The sequence below is a fragment of the Halichoerus grypus genome, chromosome 5 (genome assembly GCF_964656455.1).
Source record: "Halichoerus grypus chromosome 5, mHalGry1.hap1.1, whole genome shotgun sequence".
Lineage (NCBI taxonomy): Eukaryota > Metazoa > Chordata > Mammalia > Carnivora > Phocidae > Halichoerus > Halichoerus grypus.
Window position 1 is genome coordinate 137,681,716 of NC_135716.1, and position 13,737 is coordinate 137,695,452.

Genomic DNA, 13,737 nt, shown 5'->3' on the forward strand with positions numbered 1-13,737 from the left:
TTTTTTTTTTTTGAAAGATTTTATCTATTTGCCAGAGAGAACGTGCACAAGCAAACAAGCAAGCAAGCACAAGTCGGGAGAGGGGCAGAGGGAGAGAGAGAAGCAGGCTTCCCACTGAGCAGGGAGCCCGATGTGGGACTTGATTCCAGGACTCTGGGATCATGACCCAAGCCGAAGGCAGACGCCCGACCAACTGAGCCATCCAGGCGCCCCAGAACTCTTGAGTGTTTACTATATTTGAATCATTGTATTTAGTAATTTACTTCCATTTTTAAATTTGATCTTTGCAATATGAGGGAGACTATCATTATTCCTATTTTATACTAAGAAGCTGAAAATGAAATTAGATAATTTACCTTAGGTTTTACAGTTAATAAGCAGTAGAACCTGGATTTGAACTTCAACACTCATCTTACACATTCAGTATAAAAAATGAGTGGAAATGGAGGCTTACTGTATCATTCAACCACTCTGTATTTTTGGAAAAATCGGGAAAAAGAAGGAGGGGAGGTTTTAGTCTCCCTAAAACCTAAACTTTTGAGAGTTAGTTTGTCTTGCCTCCTTCTCCCTAATCCTCATTCCCTCCTGTAGTATTGATACATTGGCTTCACTCCCAGAGATTCTTATTTGTTTAGAGTTAAGGCCCTGCATATTTATTGTTGTTGACCTTTCCAGGTGAAACACATGTCTACACAGTTGATTATTGTTATTACTACTCTTGTTTTTCCTTTACCTGTCCTTTGGTGCTTTCTGGGGTTGGGTCCATAGTTTGTCACCTTGTCTTGGGTTGTCTTCATTCTTCTTTTTTTTAAATACGATTTTATTTTATTATTATTTTTTTAAATTTTAATTTATTATGTTAATCACCATACATTACCTCATAAGTTTTTGATGTAGTGTTCCATGATTTATTGTTTGCGTATAGCACCCAGTGCTCCATGCAGAATGTGCCCTCTTTAATACCCATCACCAGGCTAACCCATCCCCCCACCCCCCTCCCCTCTAGAACCCTCAGTTTGTTTCTTAGAGTCCATAGTCTCTCATGGTTTGTCTCCCCCTCCGATTTCCCCCCCTTCATTTTTTTCCCTTCCTACTATCTTCTTTTTTTTTTTTTTTAAACATATAATGTATTATTTGTTTCAGAGGTGCAGGTCTGTGATTCATCAGTCTTACACAATTCACAGCGCTCACCATAGCACATACCCTCCCCAATGTCTTCATTATTCTTATTCCAACAGTCCTCTAAAAATCCCTTATAACTGACTCCAGTTCTAATAGCAGATTCCCAGGCCACAGCCCAGGTTGCTGAATCAGGATTTCTGGGGATGGGGCCCAGAATCTGAATGTTATAAAACTTCCCAAGTGACTCTAATGATCAGTCAAGTTTAAGAAATTAAAGCCCCAGTTCCCTCCACCTGGGATAATAACTTCTTTCAGAGAGTAACAGATGTAATTCACTTCTGGTCAAACATATTAGTAGCATATTAAATTCAGCGATAGTGATGATGAAGATGTAATTCCTACAGACCAGCCCCATCATAATGCTTTTTAAAATAATATTTATATAAAATAGTAGCCTATTATGTTTAATTACAACAAGCACAATGAAACTGAGCACAACCCCAAATCCACCCTCATTTTTAGGCAGGAGCAAATATTAGTCACCCCCCCCTTTTTTTTCTTAATTCTTTTTATTTTCTTAATTTCTCTTGTTGTTCCCTTAGAAGAAAGCAAAAGAGGAAACAAGGTCAAATAGAATTATGGAATATCAATACACAGAAGTTTCAGTTGGTGACAAAGTGAAAGTAAAGGCTTTTAGACAAGAATGAAATGATGTACTTCGATTCTTTTTTTTTCTCTTTTAAATCCTTGTTAAAGTCAGAGGAAATTATGTTGCTAACTCGTGCCATCTTTAAAGAGGGTTTGGGGGGTATGGTGCTGTGGGAACTTTAGTTGGTACTTCACGGTGATCCCTTTACATAAAGAGAAATTATCTTTAAATGCTATACTTAATATTCTTTGTGATTTAAAAACAAATTATGTTATGTAGTAAGGTAATTTTGGTGAACTAATACTTCTAGATGCCTAAAAATTTGGTTGCTTTAACAGTACTAATTAAAAACATGTTTGCATTGGAAAGTCTGGATTTCTTTAAGAATAATTTATGGCATGCCACATGTAATATTTCTTTCCTTTCCAACTGCTTTCTATTATATGCTTAGGGTTTAGATCGCTCCAATTCCTGGGTTAACACTGGTGGTCCAAAAGCTGCCCCATGGGGATCCAACCCCAGTCCAAGTGCAGAATCAACACAGGTGGTGTTTATATTAGAGGTTTCTTTATTGGCTGCTGATGTTTCCCTTTAGAACATTACTTTTTAGTACATACTATGATTTCAGTGGCTTGCTTTTTAATCATTAAAAAGTGTGTATTTTTGTTTACTTAGCACATTTTCCAACTACTATGCATGAATACCACCAATTGCACCAGTAATGCTCTCCTTTCCTACTTCCTGTCCCCCCCCCCCCCCCCCCCCGTCAGTATTTCAGTGCCTGCTGTTTATGCAAGTGATGGCTTTGATAACAGTTTCTACTGTAGGGGGAGCACATCTTTAGTAGGAATTTTAAAAAATTTTGTGTGGAAAAAAACCTAACAGTTTCCATTTGCTTTTGGTTTAAAGTGTAGCTATTGTATCCTTTTCATTTAGCATTTACTATCTTGTCTTTTTTTTTTTTTTCCCCATAATTACTGACTAGAAATACTGGGACTAAGCTGAAATTAAGTGTGAACAGTATATGATCCCATGCTGTAAGACTTAATACCAGAGGCAAAAATCCATTTTAATTTGTATTGTGTTGCAAAGTATGAAATTTGTGTGTAACTTAGTTGAACCAGGTATTGCTTATTTAAGTCTAGTTGCTTCATAGCTAATATTGCATGATACCTCAAAATATACTTCTCATCTGTGTATTGGCTTTGGAGTGAAATGCTCCTGTTCTTGAAGAATTTAATTCTGTGTTTAATATCATAAGTGTTTTATATTTGAAGTATATGGCAGATCCGAATAGTAGTTTTTGATAGTAGTGAAAAGTGAAAGAAACCATTCTAACCTTTTAATTTTCTTTATTGAGTATAAAATTCTTGATTGCTTTTTTTGGTCTGAAACCAGTGAGAAGTATGTTTTTACTTTTTACATTTTCTTACTAGACGTGTGCATGTGTATAGATCACATGGATAAAAGTTTCATTCTTTGCAGCACTCTGAATTTATATAGTCATTAAAATATTCATCTTTTTACTAAAAATATATAGAAGCCATTTTGATACTTCTAATGTACTGTCATTAAAGCAGCTTAAAATGGTGAAAATGAGACGAGCAATAATAAAACAGTTGTTGAAACCAAAGTAGAACTATTTAAAAAATTGTATGTAATCCTTGAGCTGCAGAGGCCTCCACAGCGGACTTTAATGTTATCTCGTCATTCATTCACCTCCACTCCTTAGGCTATGGATCGAAGTTGTAATCGTATGTCTTCGCACACAGAGACGTCAAGTTTCTTACAAACATTAACGGGACGCTTACCAACTAAAAAGGTAGATTCATATGAAGAAAATCCATATAGGGGGAAAGTTCCAACAGTTAAATAGATGGAAGATTTCTTTATGTAGCCAGTATGTTGCAATAATTGCATTTAAATTATTTGTTTAAAAATACATTTGAGCAAGCACTGCTTGTCTGATGCCTTTTTGGGCATACCACTCCAGGGTATGCTCTTTTATATTAGTGCAATGTTTATATCTTTGGGATTGACTGTTTGAAATCAAATTTGATCATCAAATTTTAGTACCAAAATATGTATCAACTCTGAATTCTATTTCTGTAACTGCTTCTGTTTTGTGTTTTAAATCTCCAGGGAAAGGAAGATGAGTTAGAAAAATTATCACTCTTAGTAAGATATGTTGATTTGCTTCCCTTATGCACAGTTTTGTTAGTCCTTTTTCATATCGATACACACTACTTTGCAAATGCTTTGTATGCATATCCATTATAAGGCAGGAAATTTCTGCTATGTTTATAAAAAAGACTTCAGATACCTGAAAACTTGAAAATTAATGGCTTATATCAAAGTTTAAATTTTTAAAGGTATTTCCTAAATTGTACCAGCAAAGTTCTTGAATGTATTTGCATATGTTGGAATATGTATTTAAGGCACAAACAAGATCGTATTTGTAACTGTGAGTTTTTGGTCTAGTTTCTGTTTGCAGGTACAATTTAGGAGGCTATTTCCCACCTGTCCTTTTAAAATTACATTTTACTGCAAGATAACATGTAATTTTTTCAGCTGTTCAACATGCCACTGTCTTACATGTATAAACAGCCGTTTCGTTAATGGGTGTCCTCACTGCATCATTGAATGGTTCACATGCCTTATTTTGCTTATTCTCATTATATCTTCATTTGTAATCGCATTATTATCTGGTTTGTGTTCTCAGCACGTATGACTTTGATAATAACTTTGGCTTTGCTTCTGGATAGCTTTTTCATGAGGAGCTGGCTTTGCAGTGGGTTGTCTGCAGTGGCGGCGTTCGGGAGTCGGCTTTGCAACAAGCCTGGTTCTTCTTTGAATTAATGGTGAGCAAGCTAAACATGTTTTTAATACTGTTTTCCATAGTTAACAACTTTGTGTTAGCTCATTATTTTATCCTAAGAATCCTCTTCTGTTGTCCCTCTTAGGATTTTACATGTGCCTCCAAGACAAAATTACATTTGTTACATCTCTGAATAAACACTGTGGACACTCGGCACAATTTAGGTGGAATGTGAAAGCTCCCGTTAACTATTTTTTTTTAGAGGTGGTTGCAGAACCAGCTGTATTTTTAAAGGAAACGTGGTACCTTATTTCTTAGCCTGGATGTGGCTAGTGTGTAATGTATTGTAGATTTCATCCCGAACATAGATAAAAAAGGGCTTTATAGATCCTCACTGCTTTCATGGTTCGAAAGCTCTTAAGGAAATGCCACTTACAGCCAATTAAAAAACAACACTTTTTGCTCAATTTAATAAATGATATTAAAAACAAGTGAATTAATATCTTAATATTTATATACACATAAACACATATATACACGAGAGCAATAAAGATTTGCCGTGTGTACAGTGTGTAGCACTGTCCCTGTGGGCCGGGGGTTATCAAGGCACAGAGAGATTAAGTAACTTGCTTAAGTTGGTACAGCTTTTATTTACTTATTTTTTTTGTTTTTGTTTTTTTTTTTTAAAGATCTTATTTATTTATTTGACAGAGAGAGAGACAGCGAGAGAGGGAACACAAGCAGGGGGAGTGGGAGAGGGAGAAGCAGGCTTCCCGCCGAGCAGGGAGCCCGATGCGGGGCTCGATCCCAGGACCCTGGGATCATGACCTGAGCCGAAGGCAGACGCTTAACGACTGAGCCACCCAGGCGCCCCTATTTACTTATTTTTTTTTAAGATTTAATTTATTTATTTGACAGAGAGAGAGCAGGAGAGAACAGACGGGGAGTGGGAGAGGGAGAAGCAGCAGGGAGCCTGATGGGGGCTCGATCCCAGGACGCTGGGATCATGACCTGAGCTGAAGGCAGACGTTTAACCGACTGAGTCACCCAGGCGCCCTGGTACAGCTTTTAGATAGCAGAACTGTGATTCAAAGTCAGGCACTTTGGCACTTAGGGACTTTCCTCTTCAACCTCTAGAAAGCTGAAGTCATTGAAACTTTTTCTTCCAAAAGAGAAATGTGTAAAAAAATAAAGGAAAACAACACAACAACAACAAAAAGGAAGGCAGGAAGAAAAGAAACAAAAAGAGCTTCCAGAGTATGTTATACGGTCATTCTCAGCATTGAATGTTACCCATATTGGGGATAAGAAGACAGCTTTTCTAGAGACTTACTAATCTACCGAAGAAAATAAGTCAGGGACCCTATGTAAGTGATAGGCAACTCATTTTTTCCTTCTAGAGAATAAACACCAAGTTTGTCATTCTTGTGCTTTTAATATAAGATCAAATTGTAATTTTGATTTATTTTTGGATAGTCTTACATGTATATTCAAATTTCTTTAGAATAGTTAAAAAGCTGCAGTTTAAAACTTAGCTCTGCTGTTTACTAATTGTTGAAACTTGGGTTCGATTTCCCTGAATTCTGTATTACTATTACACATTGTTGTAATTATCAATATCCAGAAGCATCTTTTAAAAGATTTATTTGAGAGAGAGAAAGAGAGCGCGAGTGCGCACACGAGCACGTTGGGGGAGGGGCAGGGAAAGAGACTCTCCAGCAGACTCTGCACTGAGCACAGAGTTAGACATGAGCCAAAACCAAGAGTTAGACACTCAGCCGGCTGAGCCACCCAGGTGCCCACAGAAGCATTTTGTACACGTAAATCACTTTGTTAATTTTTGCCTAATATCTTATAATTCATATTGAGTCATCAGTGTTTAATGTACATTCACCATATGTCACTATATTATAGATGCTGAAGAGACCGCAGTGAAGTTAATGTGTCTACTGTCTCAGAGCTTACAGTTTGGGGTATATAGAATGTCAGAATGTTGAGTCTTGGAAAGATTTCATTTAAAACCATTTTAAAGGGTGAAATATTTTTCTGTTCACATTCATAATTCTTTTCATATTGGTAGCCAGAATAATTTTATGAAGGTGATGCAGTGATTGAGTTGTACTGTGTTTGATATTTCTTGGGAACATATAAAATATTGCAGGGAGATTCTCAAAGTATTTGAGGAGCTAGAAGTATTTCAGCCATCTGTTAAATCACATAGTGTAGTGAAAAAATAGCCCTAATGTGATTAACTGTTAATTGCATTCATAAGAAATTAAACTAATGGCTTATTTACTTTTTCAGGTAAAGAGCATGGTGCATCATTTATATTTTAATGATAAGCTTGATGCACCAAGGAAAAGTCGTTTTCCAGAACGTTTCATGGATGACATTGCTGCTCTTGTCAGCACAATTGCTAGTGATATAGTTTCACGATTTCAGAAGGTAATGATAACTTTTTAAAAAATTAAATCTCTATCAAGTGCACATTATACTATCATACTTTTATATGTTTTTGCTTTTTATTCTGCTTTCCAGGACACAGAAATGGTTGAGAGACTCAACACAAGCCTTGCATTCTTTCTCAATGATCTGTTGTCTGTTATGGATAGAGGATTTGTCTTTAGCCTTATTAAGACCTGCTATAAACAGGTAATGCATAATTAGTAATAATTAACAAATAATTTAAACATTGTGTTTGCTGTTTTTAGAGTTGTAGCTAAGAGATCTTCAAGAACACACTCATATACTGATGTTTTTAAAAAGCAGCATTTTTCTTTTTAAAAAGGATTTATTTTCAGGAGGGGCAGAGGGAGAGGCTCTGAGAGAGAGAATCTCTGGGGCACCTGGGTGGCTTAGTCGGTTAAGCATCTGACTCTTGATTTCGGCTCAGGTCATGATCTCAGGGTCCTGGGATCGAGCCCCGTGTCAGACTCCCTGCTGAGCTGGGAGTCTGCTTGTCTCCCTTTCCCCCGGCCCTCCCCCTGCTCTCTCTCCCTCTCATTCTCTCTTAAATAAATAAATCTTTAAAAAAATAAATAAAAGCAGAGTATTTTTATTAGTAAGGCAAAAGTAAATTTCATTTGTTTTATGAGGACACAGTCCTATGGCAAGCTGATATCTGTACAGCTGACTTTTCCTTTATTTTACTGGCCCAGTCAAACTCTTCGTTCCCATTCTGAAGCAGATCATCAAGTCACTAGTCTAAATGTTAAGCAGCCCTGGGGGTACCTGGGTGGCTCAGTTGGAAGAGCATGTGACCCTTGATTTCAGGTTCGTGAGTTTGAGCCCCCCATTGGGTGTAGAGATTACTAAAAAAAATAAACTTTTAAAACAATTTGGAAAAAAATAAATGTAAAGCAACCCCCACAGTGCCATGCAAGAGTACCAGTTACACTGAATGAGCAGCCAAATGAACTTTTTTGTATATTTATTGGGTGATTTTTAAAGCAGCTGCATTTAGCTGTATAGTCCTCCTAATGTAGACCTAGACATTGTAGAGTTTAGGATCATGGACAGATGCTTACCCAAATCCCCAGTGTCAATCATTATGTTGCTTTTATTATTTTTTAAATTTATTAATTTTTTCCATTATGTTGCTTTTACTAAACTAAAGCGTCCTGGAACTTTTCTACAAACAGCTGACTTTAGCTTAAAATTTTTATCAACCGATTAATGAAATGTGTCTTTTGGAAAACATTAGTTATTGGTCCTGATAGGCCATTTGGGTAATGAGCTGTATAATCATCCTAGAATTACCTTTTAAAGGAAGTTTAAAAATACGCAGCTCTTGGGGTCCTACTCAGCATTATTGAGGAGTTTGAATCGTGGGGGTGGGGGGTGGGCGTGTGGGGCACAGTGCTTGTGCAGCATTTCTGAGAATTGCTGGTCCACAGGCTCATTTCTGAGAATTACTGGTTTAGAATGCTGTTTGGTAGTCTAATATTTAGAATTTTGGAGATCTATCAGCTGCCTTTATTGTATGTTCCATTGATTGATTGATTAATTGATTGATTTACTTTAGAGAGTGTGCATATGAGTGGGGGAAGGGACATACGGAGAGGGGGGGAAAGAGAGACTCCCAAGCCGACTCTGCGCTGAGTACGAGCCCGATGTGGCGTTTGACCCCACAACCCTGAGATCATGACCTGAGCGGAAAGCAAGAGTTGGACGCTCAACCAGCTGATTCACCCAGGTGCCCCTGTATGTTCCTTTTAATAGAGAAGTTAAAACTACACATGGGCACTGACCCACTTGCAGATATTTGCAGCAGTATGTATTATTTTTACTTTACCCCAAAATTTTGTGTTCTGTTGCTCCTCAAATCTTGTTGTTATTCTTCAAGCATTGACTTCCTGTGTTTGCCAAACACTGAGCTAGACCCTAGGGACGCCAAAGCTATTAAGTCAGTGTATATATGTCTCTTCAAAGTAGCTTATCATGTAGCTGGGTGAATAGACAAAGAGGTAATTATAAATACAGATTAACACAGCTGCTGATTATCCAAAGAATGGATCAGTTCTTTTATGAAGTTATTTTGGTGGTATACTTTTCCTTCATAAAGTGCATCTTTGAGAAGTGGAAGTATTAATCCTATATTGGAAATACAAAGAATATGACTTTTAGTCTAGTCAGTGGATTTGTAAATCTTAAATAGATCTTCTAGTTCCCCATTTTTTACTCTAGCAGTAACTCTGGAAAAAGTGGATACTGTTGTTTACGCCACAAAACCCAACACTGCCCACTAAATACTTCACCTGTCATTCTGGTGTTGGCTTAGAGAAATGATAAATTCAATTGGTGTTCTTTTATTTATGTAATGCTTACAAGGTATCTTCAAAGCTTTATTCATTACCAAATCCAAGTGTGCTGGTGTCCTTGAGACTGGATTTTCTGCGAATTGTCTGCAGCCATGAGCACTACGTTACATTGAACCTGCCCTGCAGCCTGCTTACTCCACCTGCATCACCATCGCCTTCTGTTTCTTCTGCAACATCTCAGGTATGCAAAGTGTCTGAAAAAATTTTTTTATAGAGCTCATTTTTGTAAGAAAAGCATTCTGAACACTGGAATAAATGATAAGAAAGACTGTTGAATAATAGCTGTGTGATAGGCTCCATACTAAGTGCTTTATAAATAATTATTATTTGCTCCTTAGAGTAATGCTAGGAAGTAAGTTCTATTATTTTCATTTTACATATGAAACAGAAAAGTCATGAACTTACCCATGGTTACACAGTAATAAGTGGCAGAGCTAGACTTTGACTCAAGGCACATGTTGACTTTATTCTAGAGCCCAAGGTCTTAAGTACTATGTTGTACTCCTCTTACAGATTTATGCACATCCATGTGAGTGAATTCACTTAGATAAGCCCATTTCGATGTTTTCACAAGTTGGGTTTTCTTGAAGCAGATGCAAGGTTGTCTTGAGTTTGGGATAGAAGATGTTTATTAGGGATCAGTACCTGTGAAAGGCAAAGAAGTGAAGCCTAATGTAGCAGAGAGAGAAGTCAAACTGCGGGGCAGTCCTGAGAAAGCCCTGCCTACTGCCCTTGTGCCTAGAAAACCCAAAGGAAACTAGGTGGTTGTTCCTAGGGTTTTATTGGGTGGCAGCAGACAGACTTCAACAGCTAGTAGTTTCTTTTGGGGTGGGGGGGGGAGCGGAGGTTCCTTTTTTTAATGTAAATTCAATTAATTAACATATAGTGTGTTACTAGTTTCAGAGGTAGAGTTCAGTGGTTCATCAGTTGCATAGAACACCCAGTGCTCATTCCATCACCCAGTTACCCCATCCCCCCACCCACCTCCCCTCCAGCAACCCTCAGTTTCTTTCCTATGCTTAAGAGTCTCTTATGGTTTGTCTCCCTCTCTGATTTCATCTTGTTTTATTCTTCCCAGGTTTTTTTTTTTTTTTTTTTTACTAACCAGAATCATGCTGTATGTATTGTTCTTTGGTGTGCTTATTGGAGATGTTTTCAGCCTAGCCTCGCTCCTTTTATCCATTCTGTATTCCACAGAAATAGTGTCACTGTTTGGGTTGCTTCATTCTGCTGTTATAATTATGCCCACTTTTGTGCACAAACTTGAGCATAGGGGCTGGAATTTAAGAGGAAGAGTGCCAGTTTGAGCCCTTGGCAATCTGAGGTGAAGGCGTATTGACTTGGCATACCGTGCGTGCTGACTCGGGCAGGAGGGTGGCTGGACTGGGAATTTGGGACCCACAGGCCGATGGCATCATGTATGACAGGGATGTGGCTGGTTTTGCTTTTAACTTTTGCTTTTCTAGGAAACTGTATCTCTCCTTCTATTTTAAATGAAAGCCTTGCTGGATAGAGTATTCTTGGCTATAGATTTTTTCCTTTTAGCAGCTGGAATTGATCGTGCCCTTCTCTTCTGGCCTGCAGAGTTTCTGCTGAAAAACCCACTGATAGCCTTGTGGGGTTTCCTTTGTATGTCACTGCTTTCCTTTCTCTTTCTTGCCACTTTTATTTTTTAAGATTTTATTTATTATTTATTTGATGGAGAGAGACACAGTGAGAGAGGGATCATAAGCAGGGGGAGTGGGAGAGGGAGAAGCAGGCTTTCCGCGGAGCAGGGAGCCCGATGCGGGACTCGATCCCAGGACCCCGGGATCATGACCTGAGCCGAAGGCAGACGCTTAACGACTGAGCCACCCAGGCGCTGTCTCTTGCCACTTTTAAAATTCTCTCTTTATCACTACTTTTGGCCATCTTATTTACTTTGCGTCTTTGTGCAGACCTCTTTGGGTTGGCTTTGTTGGGGACTCTCTGTGCCTCCTGGATCCGGATTTCTCTGTCCTTCCCCAGATTCAGGAAGTTTTTTAGCTATTATTTGTTCAGACAAATCTTCTGCCCCCTTTTCTTGCTCTTCTCCTTCTGGGATTCCTATCATGCGACTGTTAAGCTTGACAGTGTCGCTGAGTTCCCCGGGTCTATTCTCATTTCGCGTATTTTTTTCCCCTCTCATCTGCTCAGCTTGATCACTTTCCATTACTCTGTCCTCCAGGTGGCTGATCCGTTCTTCTACTTCCTCTCATTTGCTGTTTATTCCAGGTGGTCTATTTTTATTTCCATTTAGTGAGTCCAGTAGCTCTAATTGGTTCTTTTTTATGTCTCCTATCTCTTGGTGGAGGGTCTCATTGAGGTTCTGCACTCTTTTCTCAAGTCCAGTGAGTATCGCTATGAACATTACTTTAAATTCTCTGTCAGACATATTACTTATCTCCACTTCGCTTAGGTTTCCTGCTCGCTCTGATTCTGTTCCACTCTTTCATTTGGGACATATTCCTCTGTCTCCTCATTTTGTCTATTGCTGTGTCTGTTTCTCTGTGTTAGGAAAGTCAGCTATGACTCCCACACTTGAAAGTAGTGGCTTTATGAAGAAAAGGTCCTGCAGCGCAATGTCTCCTTTTCACCAGAAAATGGTGCTTCGGGGGGTGTCTCCTATGTGTGTTGCTGCAGGAGCCTCCTACCATTGTGGCTGCGATGTGTTTGCCTTCAGTCCAGCCTGCGATGGCGCTCTGCCTGTTGTGGGCAGAGTCTGGTGCCCGTGGTGTTAGTGGGCCGGTCTGGGGCTGCCTTGGGCTTGAGTTGAGTCAGAGCAGGTGTTTGCTACAGGTGAAGTAGCACCAGACTGTAGGCACTTTCCCTGTGTTGTCCTCTGAGAAGCTTTTGTTGGTGGGTGGGGCCTGCAGTCTGACCAGGTGCCTGCCCCCAGCCACTGCTGGGGTCACAGTCAGACTGGTGTGTGGTTATCGTCCCCTCTCCCTGGAGCAGGACTCACTTTGGAGTGGTGCTGGCCCTTGTCTGGGCTGCATGTGCACTGCCAGGCTTATGGCACTGCTTTGATGGGATCTTGCCAAGAGCGATCGGAGGGGGTGGATCTGCTTCGCTGTGGCCTCTTGTCTGTGCTGGGCTGCAGAGAGTCTGTTCCGCCAGTTTTCGGGCTGCTTTCTGTGTTATTTATGCTGATGTGGGTGCTTCCTAGGCGGCCATGCGGCAAGAGGTGAGCCCAGGGACGTCCTACTCTGCCATCTTCCCAGCAGCCTCTGAACAGCTAGTAGTTTCTGTCAGGACAGAAAGGGGTTATCATAGCAATTATTTTGTTTCCTATCATACAGATGGAGATAAAGGGCTTTTCTGGTTTTAGTATCAGAGAAGCCTGGTTCTTCCCTCTAGTGAAACATTCTTTCTGCTCTGTAATTTCTGAGGCAGACAAACTGCTTTCTTAAGCTTTCTTAATCTCTTAATGTTTAAAGTTATCTTAACTTTTTGTGATGTTATTTTTGAGTTATTTAATTCCTGGATGTAATTCCCTAGCCTACATCAATCTCAGATGCATGATAAAAAAAAATGTTTTTAAACTTTACCTTGATTAGAAAACATGAGAGAGCACCCATAACTTTTCATTTTACGTTTACGAAAAATCTTATGGATTGGCATATTTCATGTACTCTTTTACCTGGCTAGCATACGCTTCTTCCTATAACAGATAAGGCTGTGTCTTTTGCTTTCTTCACACATCCTCTGCCAAAGATGTGGCTATCCAGTGGAGAACAAATTAATTATAATATAGTTCCTAAAACCTTTAATGAAACACATTTGTTTACATCTAACTCCCTCTGAACATCTCATTCAGCCAAGAAATTAATAGAATTCTTTCCATTCTCTTGCTCCCCTTGTTTTTTATCTAACTACATTAGTTTCATTCTAATAGATGATAGAGACCTCACTCTTTCTGGAGGGAGGGTGCAAGAATAATCTTATATACTTATTAGGAAGATGATTTCTCTGTAGAGAAATCTGAAGTCTGTTCTAAAAAACCTCACATGGATGGTCTTGAATATGAATTAGAGGGGGATGAGATTGTAGACACTCTTGAACTATATCTTAGGGAAATGCTATTTTGCAGTATTAAAAAAACTGTGAGTGAATCACAAAATGATAGTAATTTTCTAGAGGTAGTATTTTCTCTGAAAAACAATTTTACTGGTATTTGGACTTTCTCTGGAAACCAGTAGCTTTGACTATAAATATGTCTTTTGTACCCAGCAGTAAATGCGTAATATATCATTTGGGTTTAGTTGCTTTTTTTCTCCTTTAGGGTATGATACTGAAACATTAAGTGG

The 13,737-nt window shown here is 38.9% G+C and overlaps 1 protein-coding gene across 16 annotated transcripts in view; it reads left to right on the plus strand.

Annotated features, from left to right (window-relative positions):
* The window catches only part of DOCK7 (dedicator of cytokinesis 7), a 214,594-nt gene that overhangs the window by 140,149 nt on the left and 60,708 nt on the right, over nt 1-13,737 (plus strand). For 7 of the 16 annotated variants that reach the window (XR_013448151.1, XM_078073036.1, XM_078073023.1 and 4 more), the window contains 7 exons: nt 2,223-2,315; nt 3,504-3,593; nt 3,914-3,949; nt 4,537-4,632; nt 6,894-7,034; nt 7,128-7,241; nt 9,420-9,590. Coding sequence is in view for 14 of the 16 variants with exons in the window: in XM_078073036.1 (XP_077929162.1) it covers nt 2,223-2,315; nt 3,504-3,593; nt 3,914-3,949; nt 4,537-4,632; nt 6,894-7,034; nt 7,128-7,241; nt 9,420-9,590 (741 nt within the window). In the remaining 2 variants the exon portion in view is untranslated. Of the gene's footprint in view, nt 1-2,222; nt 2,316-3,503; nt 3,594-3,913; nt 3,950-4,536; nt 4,633-6,893; nt 7,035-7,127; nt 7,242-9,419; nt 9,591-13,737 lie in introns of those variants that run through there. The other 9 variants (XM_078073031.1, XM_078073032.1, XM_078073033.1 and 6 more) reach the window with 4 other exon arrangements.